The 20,623-nt window shown below is 34.1% G+C and overlaps 1 protein-coding gene across 2 annotated transcripts in view; it reads right to left on the minus strand.

Moving 5' to 3' along the window:
- Window positions 1–20,623, minus strand: part of RPS6KA6 (ribosomal protein S6 kinase A6) — a 202,588-nt gene that overhangs the window by 50,006 nt on the left and 131,959 nt on the right. For both annotated transcript variants that reach the window (XM_045471066.1, XM_045471065.1), the window contains exons 12-18: window positions 19,777–19,835; window positions 16,486–16,588; window positions 15,720–15,850; window positions 15,159–15,281; window positions 14,568–14,657; window positions 13,433–13,591; window positions 2,842–3,003 (exon numbers count right to left, since the gene is read on the minus strand). In XM_045471066.1, the coding sequence (XP_045327022.1) occupies window positions 2,842–3,003; window positions 13,433–13,591; window positions 14,568–14,657; window positions 15,159–15,281; window positions 15,720–15,850; window positions 16,486–16,588; window positions 19,777–19,835 (827 nt within the window). The remainder of the gene's footprint in view (window positions 1–2,841; window positions 3,004–13,432; window positions 13,592–14,567; window positions 14,658–15,158; window positions 15,282–15,719; window positions 15,851–16,485; window positions 16,589–19,776; window positions 19,836–20,623) is intronic.

The following is a 20,623-nucleotide window of genomic DNA, read 5'->3' on the forward strand; positions in this document are numbered from 1 at the left end:
GTCAAAGATCAGTTGGCCATACATTTCTGGGTCGAGTTCTGTCTTTTCTATTCTATTCCATTGGTCTATGTGTTTGCTTTTTTGACAGTACCATACTGTCTTTATGATTACAGCTTTATAGTAGAGGCTAAAGTCTCGGATTGTGATGCCTCCTGCTTTGGTCTTCTTCACTATCACTTTGGCTATTCAGGGTCTTTTGTGGTTCCATACAAATTTTAGGATTGCTTGTTCTAGCTTTGCAAAGATTGCTGGTACAATTTTGATTAGGATTGCATTGAATGTGTAGATAGCTTTGTGTAGTATTGGCATTTTGACAGTATTTAGTCTTCCAATCCATGAGCATGGAATGCTTTTCCATTTCTTTGTATCTTCTCCAATTGCTTTCATAAGCTTTCCATAGTTTTCAGCATACATATATTTTACATCTTTGGTTAGGTTTATTCCTAGGTATTTTATGATTCTTGGTGCAATTGTGAATGGGATCTGTTTCTTTATTTTTCTTTCTGTTGCTTCATTATTGGTGTATAAAAATGCAACTGATTTCTGTACATTAATTTTGCACCCTGCACCTTTGCTGAATTCATGTATCAGTTCTATCAGATTTTTGGTTGAGTCTTTCGGGTTTTCCATGTATGATATCATGTCATCTGCAAAAAGTGAGAGCTTAACTTTATCTTTGCCAATTTTGATGCCTTTTATTTCATTTTGTTGTCTGATTGCTGATGCTAGGACTTCCAATAATATGTTATACAACAGCGGTGAGAGTCAACATCCCTGTCGTGTTCCTGATCTCAGGGGGAAAGCTCTCAGTTTTTCCCCATTGAGGATGATATTAGCTGTGGGCTTTTCATAAATGGCCTTTATGATGTTTAAGTATGTTCCTTCTATCCAGACTTTCTTGAGGGTTTTCATCAAGAAATGATGTTGTATTTTGTCAAATGTTTTTCTGCATCTATTGACAGGACTAGAAGAAGAACAGCAAAGTCACCCCAATCCAACAGAAGAAGAGAAATAATGAAGATCAGAGCAGAAATAAACAATCCAAAAAAGCAGTAGAACATATCAGTGAAACCAAGAGTTGGTTTTTGGAAAAAAAAATTGATAAACTTCTAGCCATGCTTCTCAAAAAGAAGAGAGAAATGACCCAAGTAGATAAAATCATGAAGGAAAATTGATTTATTATAACCAATCCCTCAGAAACACAAGCAATTATCAGGGAATACTATGAAAATTATATGCCAACAAACTGGACAACCTGGAAGACATGGACAAATTCCTAAACACCCACCCACTACCAAAACTCAAATGGGAAGAAATGGAAAATTTGAAGAGACCCATAACTAGTGAAGAGATTGAATGAGATGTCAAAAATCTCCCAACAAATTACAGTCCTGGACCAAATGGCTTCCCTGGGGAATTCTACCAGACATTTAAAGCAGAGTTAATACCTATCCTTCTCAAGTTCCAGAAAATGGAAAAGGAAGGAAAACTTCTGGATTCATTCTATGAACCTAGCATTAACTTTGATTCCCAAACCAGAGACCCAGCAAAAAAAGACAACCGGAGGCCAATATCCTTGATGAATATGGATGCCAGAATTCTTAACAAGATAACTAGCAAATTGAATTCAATAGCATATAAAATGTTTTATTCACCATGATCAAGTGGGATTCATTCTTGGGCTGCAGGGCTGGTTCAATATTTGCAAATCAACCAATGTGAAAAATCACATCAATAAAAGAAAAGAAAAAATAGTTTTCTAATAGCTACATTAAAATACAGATTTATTGATATTCAAATACAAATGTCTTGCTATATGTGATGTGAAATATTACCCTGAAAGTTATAGTATTTGATATAAAAAAAACAGAAAACATGCACATGAGATGAGATAAGAATTCATCCTCAAATTATTTTACTCTTCTTCTCTGACTTGAAACATTAAATTTTTCAAACATCTGACTTGAAACATTCAATTTTTTAACATGAAGATTTTTGTGTATTCTGATTTATGTTGTATATATGATAATTCATATGGGTTATCATTATTCATAGCATATAAGAACAGTTCCTAATTTATAAACAATAATATGTATATGGCCAATTCCATCCCTGATTTATTTTTTATCAATCATAATTACAGTCCTGTTGAGGTTGCTACTGTCAAAGCTCCTATCCCCAGTATCAGAAGTGACTGTTGGAAGTTGATAAAAATGAAGCCTATACCCCTTTACCTCCCCAGACTCACCTTTCCCGACTCTTCCCTCTAAGATCTACAAATGAGTATTATGTGCCAAGAAAAATCCCACTGCTTATAAAAATCCCTGTGAAGCTGTTTGCTCCAGGAATTATATCTTAAAGACAATCATGGGTGGTACTGCCCTTATAAGTTATATATAATGTTAAATATAAATTACCTCTTCTTCAGCACAAACTAAAATATCTGCAAATTTATCCTGGTTTTATTACTATGGGAATTTTGGGTCTTGAAAAATTTATTTAAGTACTTTGAGCCTCAATTACTTCATTTAGAATATTTAATGTTGAAGATGGGGTTATCTCTATTCTCCTCCCAGCTCTACAAGGGTATGATTCTGATGTTAGTACATAACACAAGAGAATACAATAGTCTGATTATTATACATTCAGGCTAGTTTCAGATGTGAGTTACTAGTTTGAATATTTATATTAAGGGTTTTCAGAATTTGTGGATTTAAACAGCTTTATAGTTGGGAAAAGATAACTCAGTTTTTACCTATCAACTATAACACATACATGACATTATATATATTCAACTAAAAGAAAAGAACAAAAGGCTAATACTAAAGTTTTAAAGAATACCTCAGGTGCTACAAAGTTTGCAGTGTAGCATGGAGTTAAAAGAAGTCCATTTTCTCCACGAAGCTGTTTTGCAAACCCAAAATCACAGATCCTAATGGAGTCTGCATTGGCCGATTCATCCATATATAAAATATTACTAGGTTTAAGATCACGATGAACAACCTTGAACATAAAAGAAAAAAATATATTTCTATAGTGAACTATATATATCTATGAAATAACACATTTTGAGTTAACATATTTCCAGGAAAAATAACTTTCTAAATTATAAAAATTTGAAAATGACACTCTCTCCAGTGTTGGTAGCCTTGACAGCCTGAAGTATGTCCCAGTTTCTATTCAAGCCACAAGGTTAATTAAACATTTCCAATCTCAAATATTAAAACTAAATTCTCAGTTCCATTTCTGGAAATAAGGGACTAAGACCCTACTCAACGCTCTCCTGCCCACAATAAACAACTCTAAAGCTTGAACAAAATTGAAAAATCAACTACATGAAGATACTGGAGAATGGACAGAAGCAGACAGACTCTGATGGAATGCGTACACTTTGTTAAGGAGGGAAAATAGGGAGCTATAAGTAAGGCTCCCATATCTGTGGCTTTTAGCCTAGGATTAAGTGTAGTTCTTATGTCACCCAGTGATGGTGAAAACACATGTGGAAAAGCCCAGTCATTCTGGCATGGAGGAACATAAAAGAGACGCTAAAAAACAGTGAATGCTTGTGAGGAATTCTGTACAAAAAAGAGCCAAAACTGACTCCTGAGTCAAAAATGTATAGAAGAGGCTCAATGTAATTCATACAAAGACAAAAGATAACAGAGTCCAGAGTTGCTGCCCAAAAAACAAAGAGTTTTCAGTGCAAACACTGCCATGAAAATTATCCACCAAAAAAAATAATAATAATCACTGAAGAAAAATATCATTACAAACAATCTTCATAATATTCAAATATGTAGTATATAATCCAAATTATCTAATTAACAAAGAACCAAGTAAATGGAACACAGTTTCAGGAAAAGAGAGTATCAATCAATTCCAAGTCCAAGATGAACCATATTGGACCTAACAGACGATTTTAAAGTGGCTGTTGTTATATGTGACATGATGAAGCTGCTAACTAATGCCATGGTATTAATCAAATTGCAGTACATATATGTATCAAATCAATATGTTGTACACCTTAAACTTACATAATGTTATATGTCAATTATATCTCAATAAAATGAATTATTCAAAATTCACAAAACATTAAAAAATTAAAACATAAAATGGCTATTATAATTACATCAATGAGGTAAAACAAAAACATGCTTTCAATGAATGAAACTCTCAAGAAGAAAAACAGAAACAATGAGAACAAAATGAAATGCTAGAAATGGAAAATTTTCTAAACTTCCTTATGTGATGATTTTCTTACTAATATTATACACTTCATTTATTCTAGTCCTATATTTGATCAGCATTTCACTACACTAAAAGTTACTTAAAGATAAGGACCAAGTCTTACTCATGCTTGAATCTGCAATACCTTTTACAATGCCTGGCATGAAGAAATGTTCAATATACGCCTGTCAAGTTATTTAATTGATGTAAGAACCTGAAGGTTTCTAAAATAAAAGGGAGGAGTGATCAGGATGGTGGAGAAGTAAGGGGACCCTGGCCTTTCATTGTCCCTCAAACACAGCTGTAATGAGGTCAGATTACTTGGAGTACCCAAGAAATAGATCTGCAGAGTGGCAGAAGTATCTCCATAGTTGGAGGGAGACAGCTTGGCAAATGCAAGATGCATGGAGGTGATTTGGGGGACAGAAAAAATAGGAGTCATAGAGGGGAGGAAACCCTTTCTGGAGAGACAAAGGGGAGAGACAGAGAGAAGGGTTGAGAAAGTGTGGCATCGCATTAGCGCAAGAGGAAAATCTCTCTGGACCATGGATTGGGAAGCAAGAAGTGATGAGTGTCCCAGTTCGGTTTTGCAAACACCTTTTGGAGCTCAAACTCTGAGGTTTTGGAAGTATGCGACTTTCTCCAGAGTGGAGCCATGGCTCATGGTCCTGGGGAGGAAGGAACTGGCCCTGGAGTGCATAGCATGTAGATATTTATGGTGTGCACTGGGAAAGAACAGTCCCCTTCCTGGAGTACTTTTGGAAGAAGGTTTGTTGCCTCCCCAAGGACAAAAGACCCTGCAGGTGCCAGCCAAAAGCCTTTTATCAGCAGGGTGGAGAGGCTCTATTCCAGAGGACGGGAGCAGATCCACACCTTGACAGGTCTTTAAGAGTTTGGGTTTTGAATCCCAGACATGAACCAAGGAGAGGCACAGGATAGTTGTGGCACAGGGAAAACTTACTGCCATCGCTATTCTGTGAAGGCTTCCTGTATAGTGAGGGTTAAGATCCCCACTCTGGAGACAAGAGATTGGTGTGGTGCCATTTTCCCCACCAAAACCAACATGGTGAGATTTCAGAGAGCAACACAGTGACCCTTAGTGGAGGCGGGCCACAATTTCACCAAACCCTTCACCTCTGTGCCTAGTAACTGCTTATTTACTGGGGCAAGACTGATTCCAAGCCAGTGCAGCTGGTCTCTTTTCCAGACCAGCATAGCTAACACCTTTCAGGCACCAAGAGAGAACTCTTTTTCTTTCTTTTTTCCTCCTTCTTTTTTTCTTTTGTAATCAGGCTCATAATACCTGATTTTTTTTTTTTTGTCATTTCATCTTCTATTTTTCCTTGGATCAGACTTTTTTCTTCTTTTCTTTTTCCTACTTTTCTCTTTCCTTCTACTTTTTTCTTTCTTTTTCCTTGGAATCAGCTTTATAGTTTTTTTGATTCTCTGTTTGTTTTGTGTGTGTGTGTTCCCTTTTGTTTTCTTTTCTTTTTTTTCTTTTTTTTTAACGTTTATTTATTTTTGAGACAGAGAGAGACAGAGCATGAACGGAGGAGGGCCAGAGAGAGAGGGAGACACAGAATCTGAAACAGGCTCCAGGCTCTGAGCTGTCAGCACAGAGCCTGACGCGGGGCTTGAACTCACAGACCGTGAGATCATGACCTGAGCTGAAGTTGGACGCTTAACCGACTGAGCCACCCAGGCGCCCCTCTTTTTCTTTTTTTTATGGGATCAAGCTACTGACACCTTTTTTTCCTCCCACAGTTCCTTCAACAAACAAATCAAAGCACACCTGGGTAAAGGCCCAACACTCCACTACTGCAAGGCAGGAGGATCTCTGCAGAGGACTGACTAGTGGGAAAAAACAGCAAAAACGAAACAGCAGAGTGCCAACATTGTAAACCAGAAACACTTGCTGAAATGCCAGGCCCTCGACAGTGTGTGACCAATTTTTCATTTACTAGTACTGTCAGGTGCAGGAAACATAACAAGCTTTTAAAACACACAAACACAGAAACTTAGCCAAAATGAGAGGATGGAGGAATTCTCCCCAAAAGAAAGGTCAAGAAGAAATCACAGCCAGGACTTGCTCAAAACACATATAAACAATATATATGAAGAAGAATTTAGAACAACAATCATAAGACTGCTAGTTGAGCTTGAAAAAAGCATAATACACACAAGAGAGACCCTTGCTGTGGATCACAGACTTAAGAACTAGTCAGGATGAATTTTAAAATGCTATAGGTGAGATGCAAAAGAAACTAGATACAGTGACAGTGAGGATAAAAGAAGCAGGGGAGACAATAGGTGAAATAGAAGATAAAATTATGGAAAATAATGAAGTTGAAAAGTATAAGGAAAAGAAATTACTAGATCATGAGGGGAGAATTATAGAACTAAGTGATTCCATGAAACGAAACAATACCCATAACATAGGAGTCTCAGAAGAAGAAGAGCACGAAACAGGGACAAAAGTTTTATATGAACAAATTATAGCTGAGAACTTCCCAATCTGGGGAAGGAAACAGGCATTCAAGTCCAAGAGTTACAGAGAACTCCCTTCAAGATCAACAAAAACAGGTCAACATCACAACATATCATAGTTAAACTTGCAAAATACAAGGATAAAGAGAAAATTCTGAAAGCAGCTAGGAACAAATGGTCCTTAACCTACAAGGGTAGACACATAAGGTTAGCAGCAGACTTGTCCACCAAAACTTGGCATGCCAGAAGGGAGTGGCAGGAAATATTCAATATGCTGAATAAGAAAAATATGGAGCCAAGAATCATTGATTCAACAAGGCTGTCATTCAGAATAGAAGGAGAGATAAAGAATTTCCCAGACAAAGAAAAAATATGAGAGTTCATGACTACTAAAGCAACCCTTCAAGAAATTTTAAGGAGGACTCTTTGAGAAAAAAAAAAAAAAAAAGACCAAAGCAGCAAAGACTACAAAGGGCCAGACAACATCACCAGAAACATGAAATCTAAAGATAACACAATAACACTAAATTCATATATTTCAATAATCACTCTGAATGTAAATGGACTAAATGCTCCAATCAAAAGGTATAGGGTATCAGAACAGATTAAAAAAAAAAAACAAGATACATCTATATACTGCTGTGAAGGAACTCAGTTTATACCTGAGGACACCTGCAGAGTGAAAGTGAGGGGATGGAGAACCATCTATCATGCTAATGTATGTCAAAGGAAAGCCGAAGTAGCTACACTTATATCATACAAACTAGATTTTATTTATTTGTTTATTTATTTATTTATTTATTTATTTACAATTTTTTAATGCTTATTTATTTTTTTTGAGAGAGACAGAGTGTGAGTGGGGGAGGAGCATAGAGAGAGAGACACGCAAAATCCAAAGCAGGTTCCAGGCTCTAAGATGTCAGCACAGAGCCCAATGCAGTGCTCAAACTCATGAACCGCAAGGTCATGACCTGAGCCGAAGTCGGACACTTACTGACTGAGCCACCCAGGTTACCATACAACTATATTTTAAAGCAAAGACTGTAGCAAGAAGTTAAGATTGGCATTATATAATATTTAAGTGGCTTATCCATCAAAAATATCAAACAATTGTAAATATTTATGGCCCCAAGTTGGAAGAACACGAATATGTAAATGTATTAGTAATAAACATAGAGAAATTCATTGATAGTAACACCATAATAGTAGAAGACTTTAATACCCCACTTATAGGAAAGGAGAGATCATCTAAGCAGAAAAGCAAAGAGGAAACAATGGATTTGAATGACATAGTGTATCGGATGAACTTAACAAATATATTCACAACATTTCATCTTAAAGCAGCAGAGTACACATTCTTTTTGGTGCATATGAAATGTTCTCGAGAATAGATCACATAATGTGTCACAAATCAGCCCTCAACAGGTACAAAAGATTGAGATCATACCATACATTTTTTTCAGATCACAACGTTATGAAAATTCAAGTCAACCACAAGAAAAAATTTGGAAAGCTCTCAAATATGTGGAGGTTAAAGAACATCCTACTAAAGAATGAATGGGTGAGCCAAGAAATTAAAGATGAAATAAAAAGTACATGAAAGCAAATGAAAATAAAAACATGACAGTCCAAACCACTTGGGATGCAGCAAAGGCAGTTCTAAGAGGAAAGTACATTGCAATTCAGGCCTATCTGAAAAAGCAAGAAGGGTTCCAAATACACATCCTAACCTTACACCTAAAGTACCTAGAAAAGGAGCAGTAAGTAAAGCAAAAAAGGCAGCAAAATAAGGGAAATAATAAAGATTAATGCAGAAATACATGATATATAAACAAACAAACAAACAAAAAAAACCATGGTAGAACAGATCAATGAAACTGAAAGTTGGTTTTTTGAAAGAATAAACAAAACTGATAAACCCTTAGCTAGACTTCTCAAAAAGAAAAAAAAAAAAAGAGAGGATCCAAATAGGCCAAATCACATATGGAACAGGACAGATCACAACCAACACCAAGAAATACAAACAATTATAAGAGAATACTATGAAATATTATATGCCAAAAACTGGACAATCTGGACGAAATGCACAAATTCCTAGACAGTCACACACTACCAAACCTCAATCAGGAAGAAACAGAAAATTTGAATAGGCCAATAAGCAGCAAAGAAATTGAATCAGTTATCAAAAATGTCCCAACAAAATAAGAGTCCTGGGCCAGATGGTTTCCCAGGGGAATTCTACCAGACATGTAAAGCAGAGTTAATACATATTCTCAAATTTTCCAAAAAATAGAAATGGAAGGAAAGCTTCCAAACTCATCCTATGAAGCCAGCATTACCTTGATTCCAAAACCAAAGACTCCTCTAAAAAGGAGAATTACAGGCCAATATCCCTGATAAACATGGATGTAAAAATTCTCAACAAGATATTAGGAAATCAAATTCAATAGTACATTAAAAGGATTATTCACCATGATTAAGTGGAATTTATTTCTGGGCTTTAGGGCTCATTTAATATTTGTAACTCAATCAATTTGATAAAACACATTAATAAAAGAAAGGATAAGAACCATAAGATCCTTTCAATAGATGAAGAAAAAGCATTTGACAAAATGTAGCATCCTTTCTTGATAAAAACAGAAGAAAGTAGGGATAGAAGGGAATATACCTCAACATCATAAAAGTCATATATGCAAGGCCCATAGCTAATATCATCCCAAATGGGGAAAAACTGTCAGGAAAACGACAATGGGATGTTCACTCTCACCATTGTTGTCCAACATAGTACTGGGAACCCTAGCATCAGCAATCAGACAACAAAAAGCAATAAAAGGCATACAAATTGGCAAAGAAGAAGTAAAACTTTCACTCTTCACAGATGACATGATACTCTACATGGTAAATCTAAAAGACCCAACGAAAAATCTGCTAGAACTGATATGCAAATTCAGCAAAGTCACAGGATACAAAATGAACATACAGAAGTTTGTTATATTTCTATACACAAGTACTGAAGCAGCAGAAAGAGAAATCAAGAAATCAATCCCATTTACAATTGCAACAAAAACCATAAGATAACTAGGAATAAACCTAACCAAAGAGGTAAAAAATCTGTTCGTTGAAAACTTTGGAAAGCTTATGAAAGAAACTGAAGGAGAAACAAAGAAATGGAGAACATTCCATGTCCATGGATTGGAAGAAAAACATATTGTTAAAATGTCTATACTACCAAAGCAATCTACACATTCAATACAATCCTTATCGAAATAACAGCAGCATTCTTCACAGAGTTACAAGAAACAATCCTAAAATTTTATGGATCCAGAAAAGACCCTGAATAGCCAAAGTAATGTTGACAAAGAAAAGCAAAGCTGGAGGCATCACAATTCCGGACGTCAAGCTGTATTACAGAGCTCTAATCATCAAGACAGTATGGTACTAGCACAAAAACAGACACAAAGATCAATGGAACAGAATAGAAAACCCAGAAATGGACTCATAAATATACGGACAACTAATCTTAGACAAAGGAAGAAAGAGTATCCAATGTAAAAAAGATGGTATCTTCAGCAAATAGTGCTGGGGAAACTGGACAGCAACATGTAAAAGAATGAAACTGGACTTCTTTCTTACACCATGCACAAAAATAAATTCAAAATGTGTGACAGGAAACCATCAAAATCCTAGACAAGAAAACAGGCAACAACCTCTTTGACCTTGGCTGGAGCAACTTCTTACTAGACACGTCTCCAGAGGCACGGGAAACAAAAGTAAAAAGGAACTATTAGGACCTCATCAAAATAAAAATATTCTGCACAGTGAAGGAAATAATCAACAAAACTAAAAGACAACTGATGAAATGGGAGAAGGTATATGCAAATGACATATCAGATAAAGGGTGAGTATCCAAAATCTATGAGGATCTTGTCAAACTCAACACCCAAGAAACAAATAATACAATAAATAAATGGGCAGAAGACATGAATAGACTCTTTTTCAAAGACATCCAGATGCCTAACCTGAGAACATTCTGAATATCACTCATCATTCAGGAAGTAGAAATCAAAACCATGATGACACACCACTTCATACCTGTCAGAATGGCTAAAATTAACAACTTAGGAAACAACAGATTTTGGCGAGGATATGGAGTACAAGGAACCCTTTTGCACTGTTGGTGGGAATGCAAACTGGTGCAACTACTCTGGAAAACAGTGTGGAGTTTCCTCAAAAAATTAAAAATAGAACTGCCCTATGACCCAGTAATTGCACGACCAGGAATTTATCCAAAGTATACAAAAATGCTGATTCAAAGGGGCATTTGTACCCCAACGTTTATATCAATGCTATCAACAATAGCCTAATTATGGAAAGAGCCCAAATGTCCATCCACTGATAAATGGATTAAGAAGATGTAGTATATATATACAATGGAATACTACTAGCAATCAAAAAGAATGAAATCCTGTCATTTGCAACAATGTGGATGGAACTAGAGTGTATTCTGCTAGTGAAATAAGTTAAGCAGAGAAAGACAAATATCATATGATTTCACTCACATGTGGGATTTAATAAACACAACAGATGGACATAGGGGAAGGGAAGGAAAAAGAAGATAAAAGCAGAGAGGGGGGCAAACCATAAGAGATTCTTAAATACAGAAAACAAACTGAGGGTTGCTGGAGGGGTGTTGGGTGGGGGAATGGGCTAAATGGGTGATGGGCATTAAGGAGGGCACTTGTTGAGATGAGCACTGGGTGTTATTTGTAAATAATGAATCACTGGGTTCTATTCCTGAAACCAACACTACACTGTATGTTAACTTATTGAATTTAAATTAAAAAATAAATGTGTATAAATTAAAATAGTAATGAAAAAAGTTATTTTACTCTTCTCAAAAATTCTGATTACACTTTTTTTAGAGAGTGTTGGTAACAAAAATCAAGGAATTAAATTATAATAGAATTATTCCTTTAGCACTATGCATTTTATTTCAAAATATTGAAAATATACTCTCCTAAACCACACACTGAGTAGTCTTATTTTTCTTAATTATAATAAGGCCCTATGTAGAATTTTCATTGTGCCAATTCTTAATAGTCCATTTTTTAAGTGTTCTCATCTTAAGCAAGTATAGTTGCACAATTATGATGGATTCAAACTGAAACTTTTAAATGATTTGTGACTTTGTTTCCTTGTATAGCTGTATATAATAAAAGTTGACCTTTTTTTTCATAACTCAATTCCTTTGCTTTCTATATGAAGACATAGGAAGCAAAATAACAGGCCTGCTCCTCAACTACAAGTTTTAATATGCTAATACTTCAAATGTTTAGAATCCAAATTTGCTATTGTATTTGGAGGAGGGGTTGGCAAGGGTCAAGATATATAGTCCTCTGGACATTTTTGTAAAGAAGACATACAGATGGCCAACAGACACATGAAAAGATGCATTTCATCATCAGGAAATGCAAATCGATACCACAATGAGTTACCACCTTACAATTATCAAATGGCTAGAATCAAAAAGACAAGTAATAACAAGTGTTAGCAAGGATGTGGAAAATAGGAAGCCTCATGCACTGTTGATGGGAATGTTAAGTAAATTGGTACAACCAGTGTGGAAAACAGTATCCCTCAAAAAAAAAAAAAAAAAAAAAGAAAAATAGAAATACCATATGATCTAATAATACCAGTAGTATTTACACAAAGAAAACAAAAATACTAATTGAAAAAGATATATGCATCCCTGTGTTTATTGCAGCATTATTTACAATACCCAAGATATGGAAGCAACCCAAATGTCCATCCATATGTGAATGGATAAAGAAGATAGGATATGTGTGTGCGTGTATGTGTTTGTGATGGGATATTATTACACAGCCATAAAAGATTAGAGCTTGCCATTTTCAACAACATGGATGGACCTGGAGGGTATTACCTAAGTAAAATGAGTCAGACTGGGAAAGACAAATACCATATAATTTTACTCTTAAGTGAAATATAAAAAAAGCGAATAACAAATAAAAAGCAGAATCAGACCTATAAATACAGAGACAAAATGGTGGTTTCTAGATAGTATTAGGTGGTGGTATGGGCAAAATGGGTGAAGAGGAATGGGAGATACATGCTTCCAGTTATGGAATAAGTAAGCCACAGAAATAAAATGTATGGCATAGGGAATATAGTCACTGGTAATGAAATAGCATTGTATGGTGACAGACAGTAGCTGAACTTGTGGTGAGCACAGCATAATATATAGAGTTGTTAAATCACTATGTTGTACAACTGCAACTAATGTAACACTGTGTGTCATCTATACCTCCCCCAAAAAGATATACAGTCCTTTTACTGCCAGAACCTTGTATGTTAGATACATTATAATTTGAATAATGTTCACAACATGTCCTTGGCTAATTATTTTGTTTGACTTTTTAATAATTTCAAAGTCAAGGTTACATACATTTATATAATTCAAACCACTTTTAAAACTAATATGCTTTTAAATCAGGGCAACAAGCAGAGTAAAGAGAATTAATAAAGTATTACCCAATTTCCTAAATCTGTAACTTTTACTACATTATGGGTTTTCTTAGGATATCCTCTATAGAAATTCATGTTACAGGAAAATTAATTCATTTTGGGTGGCATCTCCTAGATATATTTTTATTAAGATATAAGTCCTATAATTGAAGGGGAGAATATAACTACAACTTACTCCTTGACAATGAAGATAGTCAACTGTCTTAATTATTACAAACAGCACATCACTAGCTTCCCGTTCTGAGAAACACTTTTTTTTGAGAATACGGTCAAGTAGTTCTCCTCCTTTCATCAAATCCGTAACAAGGTAAACATATCTACCATCATCATAAACCTAAAAAAAAAAAATTAATGTTATTTTTAATTATAATTCTTAAATGTTTATATTTACTTTCCTTTTCTAGTGAACCTCTAGTGGTCAAAAAGGACATTATCCCTTTACTGTTAATATAGTACAGACTACACTGAAGAATAAACTGGATAAACAACCTCCTACAGTCTTGAGATATGTAAAACATATAATTTTATTAACTTTTGAAGTTGTAAGTTGTACTTCATCAAATTATATAAATGGAACAATAGGAATCTGTGCCTCTAAAATGGAATCTATCTTATTTTTGACTATATTATAGCCACTTCTGTTCCCTACTAACAATAAGCTCCCTTCTGGCAGTAAACATTGCTTTTAAATATCATTCCAAAAGTCCATTATCTGATATGGTGTCTTAAATATTTATTGAATTCAACTAGTATATCAAGGAAAATAAATAAGAGAAATACATGTACCCTTTCACTAGGGCATGTGGGATGTTAGTGTATATGGTGTGTGTGTGTGTGTGTGTGTGTGTATAACAAACTACTGCTTAAAGATTACAAATCAAAATGCATAATACTATTTCACTCAAGAAACAATCCATAATGTTATAGCTATTTACTGTAAAACCAAGAAAGTAAAATATTTTAGAATTTGGCAGTTTCCCAATCTCCTATATCTTCTATATTTATAGTACTATAGGATAATAAATGGTGCTGGCTATAATGTTGACTAGTTAATGAGCTAGAATATATTCAAGTAATCAGGACACTCTCATTCACCTATCATCATAGTTCCTTTTTGATGTTGTATAAGAAGGGTAGGAGTATAGAATCACGGGGGGGGAAAGAACTGAAGTGGCAAATTTAAGAATTTTGAGATTTTGTGGCATAAAAGTAAAATATACCATAAACAGGAAAAGTTTCAAAAAGAAAATAAAGTACCAAGTCATAACTTCATTATCTTATTATCTGATATATAGATTTTAGATACCTACATCCTTTAAAGTAATAATGTTGGGGTGTTGTCCATAGCGCATCAATATTTCAATTTCTTCTGAAGGGTCTCTCTTACTTTTGTCAATGATCTAAGAAATAAGTCAAGAAAAATCTCAGAGAAAACCAAATTATTTTCTTTACCTAAAAGTGAATGAAATATTTTAATTTGGTCATATTTTAAGCAAACACTTAAAACTCAAGAATGATGCCTGCTTCGCATTATTTTAACATTTAAAAATTTCCTATAATGAAACTTAACAATAAAAAATACACCTTCCTTAACACTTTCCTATATTCCAGATAACTGAAACTATACCAACTGATAATATGATTCAAATGTGACAGTAATTGTCACAATTGAACAATTTTAACATATTATATTAAAATAAAACTAAAACAAGACATTCATGAAATACACCATTCCTCCAAAATAAAGTTTTAGAAATGCAAATGAAAATATTAAGTCTTAAGACTTTTCCTCATTATTTTATCTTTGGTATCTCCACTTGCTTCACTGAAAAATGTCTGTCAGTTAACCTTTAATTTATATATATATATAAACAAACAAAAGAGTTAGACTCAGATAATACCTTCACTGCAAATTCCATGTTCGTAGCTGTATGTATGCATCGCTTGCAAACAGAGTAAGAGCCAACACCAATATCTTCTTTTAGTTCATATAATTCAGCAAATTGTCCAGAATTTCCATTTATCTGTTTTTTTTAAAAGTAAGATACTAAGGAGAATGAAATATGTTCACTTTTTTTTATCTTCTTTCCTAAATATGCATTAATCTTAAATATTTTAAAAATATTTTAGAGAAGTTTTATCAGTATTTGTAAAAGGTTTAAAGAGATTCTGAGCTGATCCTAAATTTTAGGTTTTCTAGATCCCCAAAGCCAATACAATAAATCAACCAGCTTATACACTGCCATTACACTTTTCTTGCCAGAGGAGATTACGTAAATATAATTAAAGGTTAATTACTGTCTGCTTTTTTTCCAAAACATATTGTGACACCTTTAAATCATATTATACATAGAGACAAATTTAGAAGTTAAAAATCACTTAAAAATTACTGTAAATCCATTAGCAATAACTGAAAGAAATAGTTATCCCTACACTGAATAATCTGATTAGGTGGAATTTACCTGAACAACTGGTAACACATTTGCACTTGTAACAGGAGTGATTTTATATTCTTCTGCAATAGAAGTTGCCACAAAGCTGAATCCTTTGAAGAGTTGATGAGCATTAGCACTAGCTGGTAAACCAGGAGAATCTAATATCCAAATAATGTTATTTAATTAGAACTACACAAAATTATGTGATATGAAATGTTAGCATTTCTTTAAATATAAAAGAAACCATTAAATGCTACCATCAGACATAGTATACCATGTGTTTGATTAATCGTATATTATTTGTCTCCTCATGCTAGTATGCAAGCCCCATGGACTGTACTTGTTGCCTCCCTGTTCACTGCTACATCTTTACTGCTTAGTACCTTCAATATTTGTTGGCATTCAATATTTGCTGGATGAACATGTGAAATACATGCTACTATAAGTAGAACTTATTAAATTATAAATTTTACGAGTCCATTACATATGTCATGTCTTACCTCCTACCCCTTAACCTATAATTCATTAGCATGTGAAAGGACATTTAAAAGAAGGAAGAAAAAAAATTTACCCTTTGCTCTAGCCCCTGCTTTCCTGATAAATATTTCCTATTTAAATCCTCTGTTTGAAAGATGCGCAACAATGATGTATATAAGTTCTGCACTTTCATAAAGGGCAATCAATTATCTGCAAACTTAAAAACCATTTAGTTTTTACCTAAGAAGCTAGTTTATTTTTTAACCATCTAATTGAATGAAAGCCCCGATGTTACATATAAACAAATATGCATTACCTTTAGGTGTTTTTGCAGTAAACTCAGGATCAAAACAAAAAGTATCATCTGGTTTTCCAGAAGCCGGTTTGAAAGGAGGTTGAACTTCTCTTCTATATAATTTCTAGAAGAAACAACAGGGTAGTGCAAAATCATATTAACACTCTAAAATTATATTTTGGAAGGGAAAGCAGAACATAACATTCACAGTCTTTAACAGAAGCTCACAATTTAATAAATAAAATTTTAACAGGCTTCAGATACCCATTAACCAAACTGTCAAAATTTGAGAGATAATATACACAATGAAACAAGACCAGGAAACACAGCACTGATGCCAAAGGTTGTATTCACAAGGAATGATATTCAATTTTGATATCAAAAACTGACTTGAATTTGCATTAGTAAAATAACCATACAGAATATACCACAATGTGACCATGCAGAAACACCTAGCAACATTCAAGAATTTCAAAATTAGTAGACTATCTTCAAGAAGTATATATTTCACCTAAAATATTTTGTTTTTACATTAAAAATGCATTAAATACACTGTTTATGACTCTTCTTATATAATTCAAAAATGTAATCTTGTCCAAAATTTAAATTCCTAAAATTTATGTTTTTGAAACACATTTAAAACATCTTAAAATGTATACAATCTACTCCCATTTTTTTGAAAGCAACTTTTTAAAAAGGTCACAGACCCACAGTGGGAGAATATTAATAGAGAATTACTTTGATTTTCATTTATTTAAATATATAAACATTATATTCTTTTGTTATTTAAATTAAACACAATGAACATAAACTGTTTAGATATGAGAATGATGAAAAAAAAGGAATTTGCAGTTTGTATACTTTAGAAGAAAGGAAGAGTAGATATGCATTAGAAAAAAAATAATAAACCAGTGAAGAAATGGACAGAAGACATGAATAGACACTTTTCTAAAGAAGACACCCAGATGGCCAAAAGACACATGAAAAGATGTTCAACGTCACTCCTCATCAGGGAAATACAAATCAAAACCACACTGAGATACCACATCATGCCAGTCAGGGTGGCTAAAATGAACAAATCAGGAGACTATAGATGTTGGAGAGGATGTGGAGAAATGGGAATCCTCTTGCACTGCTGGTGGGAATGCAAACTGGTGCAGCCACTCTGGAAAACAGTGTGGAGGTTCCTCAAAAAATTAAAAATAGATCTACCCTATGACCCAGCAATAGCACTGCTAGGAATTTACCCAAGGGATAGAGGACTGCTGATGCATAGGGGCACTTGTACCCCAATGTTTAAAGCAGCACTTTCAACAATAGCCAAATTATGGAAAGAGCCTAAATGTCCATCAACGGATGAATGGATAAAGAAGATGTGGTTTATATATACAATGGAGTACTACTTGACAATGAGAAAGAATTAAATCTGGCCATTTGTAGCAATGTGGATGGAACTGGAGAGTATTATGCTAAGTGAAATAAGTCAGGCAAAGAAATACAGTTACCATATGTTTTCACTCATATGTGGATCCTGAGAAACTTAACAGAGAACCATGGGGGAGGGGGAGGGGGGGAAGTTACAGAGAGGGAGGGAGGCAAACCATAAAAGACTTAAATACTGAGAACAAGCTGAGGGTTGATGGGGGGGTGGGGGAGAGGGGAAAGTGGGTGATGGGCATTGAGCAGGGCACCTGCTGGGATGATCACTGGGTGTTTTATGGAAAACAATCTGACAATAAATTATGTTTAAAAGAAAAAAGGAAAAAAAAGTGACACGGGGATAAAAGGACACCAGGGAGAGAAGCACATACATATAACAGGGCAGACTCCCATGTAGCGTGCCCATTGAGTGGTCTTTTAGGGTATTAATACTAACGGCTTCTGTTATGCAGTTTTACAATTATAAAAAATAAGTCACTTTTTCCAAGTTTTTATTTAAATTCCAGCTAGTTAACATACAGTGCAATATTAATTTCAGGTATATAATTTAGTGATTCATCACTTACATACCACCCCCCGTGCTCATCATAACAGGTGCCCTCCTTAATGCCCATCACCTGTTTAACCCATTCCTCCATCCACTATCATTTTGTTCTCTAGAGTTAAGAGTCTCTTTCTTGGTTTGCCTTTTCTTCCCCGTATGTTCATCTGTTTTGTTTCTTAAATTCCACATATGAGTGATATCATATGGGATCTTTCTCTGACTGACTTATTTTGCTTAGCATAGTACACTCTAGCTACATCCATGTCATTGTAAATGGCAAGATTTCATTAGTTTTTAATGGCTGAGTAATATTCTATTCTATATATATACTACTTCCTTTTATATTTGTCAGTTTATGAACATTTGTGTTCCTTCCATACTTTGGCTATTGCTAATAATACTGTTGTAAACATTGGGGTGCATTTACCCCTTCTTTTTTTTATCATTTGGGCAAATTCCTAGTAGTAGAATTTCTGGATGGTGGGGTAGTTGCACCTTTATGTGAGGAACCTCCATACTGTTTTCCCAGAGTGGCTGCACCAATTTGCATTCCCACCAACAATATAAGAAGGTTCCCGTTTCTCCATATCTGTTGTTTCCTGGGTTGTTAATTTTAGCCATTCTGACTTGCATGAGGTGAAATCTCACTGTAGTTTTGATTTGTATTTCCCTGATGATGAGTGAAGTTGATTATCTTTTTATGTGTCTGTTGGCCATCTGGATGTCTTTGAAAAAATGTCTATTCATGTCTTCTGCACACTTTTATTTGGATTATTCATTTTTTGGGTGTTGAGTTTTATAAGTTCTTTATAGACTTTGGATATTAGCCCTTTATCAGATATGTCATTTACAAATATCTTCCACAATTCTGTTGATTGCCTTTTAGTTTTGTTGATTGTTTCCTTCACTGTGCAGAGACTTTTTACCTGTTAAGTGTGGTTGTCTACCACATTTAGATTGGGGAGTATGAAGGAGGAAGAGAAATGAATTAGAATTCATTTTCTTTAAGAATTTGCCTTATCATTCACCTCCTCACCTCTTTCTCTTCCTCCTTCACATTCCCCAACCTAGAACAGGGGAAAATAGTAACCACACTTAACAGGTAAAACATATGAGAGACAAAAATTTAGTAAATATCATCCACACACCTACTGGTTCAAGGTAATTGCCATGACATCTACGCCTCTAAGTAAAAACCTCATATCAAAAAAAAAAAAAAGGATTAAGTTTATCAGCAAAGCCCAAATATGAGCATTTTATTCTTCAGTGTTAATTCATATTAAGTCACTCGGTGACAAAGTTTCTACTGAAGTTACAACTGAACTTACATTCCAGTCAACATTTGCAAAAAAAAGATGTCTTTTGATTTCCTCAACTCCTTCTGAACCTATAAAAAAGGAAATAATTTTTTACTGGTATAATTATTTTTAATCTTTCTACCTGGCTTCTCTGCTGTTATCTGTACAAACGAATACACCTTTCATATACTCCTTGCAGTGAAATGTTTATTATTTCTTATTTGATATTTTGGGTTTTTTTTCAATTTAATATAATAAAACATAACTGATGCTCACACTGAAGCATATAAAGTATGATGAAATAATGAAATTCCTTGTAAATAAAAAAAAATAATGTTTAACATATCACTAAAAAATATATATATGTATATATGTGTGTGTGTGTGTGTGTGTATATATATATATATATATATATATATATATATATATATCACAATTAAACTTATGGCTTAGTATCTCAAAGACAAATTACAAAGTGCAATATAATGGAGTGATATTAAAATTTTAACACAAAAATTAAATAATATAATCACATTTGGATCCAGGGAAAGGCTATCAGAAAGTGGCCAAATAATGAGTGGCTATGGAAACATATTTATCTCAAAGAATACTTGAAGGGATAAAATAATTACCTTCAAATATCTAAAAAGATTACCTATATAAGGGAGAATTCTGTGAATTATTTCAAAAGAAGTAATCCATATGATATACATAATGACATATATTAAACGGAAGTTCTGAATAGCTAGACTATTGTTAAATCATGGACAAAACAGAGTTTACTGGATCTATGTGCTTACAAAATGCAAACTCCTAGGTATAAATATATAGCAGCAGTAAATGAACTAGGCCAGAAAACATAAAGGTACAATGATCC

The sequence above is a fragment of the Leopardus geoffroyi genome, chromosome X (genome assembly GCF_018350155.1).
Source record: "Leopardus geoffroyi isolate Oge1 chromosome X, O.geoffroyi_Oge1_pat1.0, whole genome shotgun sequence".
In the NCBI taxonomy this organism is placed as follows: domain Eukaryota; kingdom Metazoa; phylum Chordata; class Mammalia; order Carnivora; family Felidae; genus Leopardus; species Leopardus geoffroyi.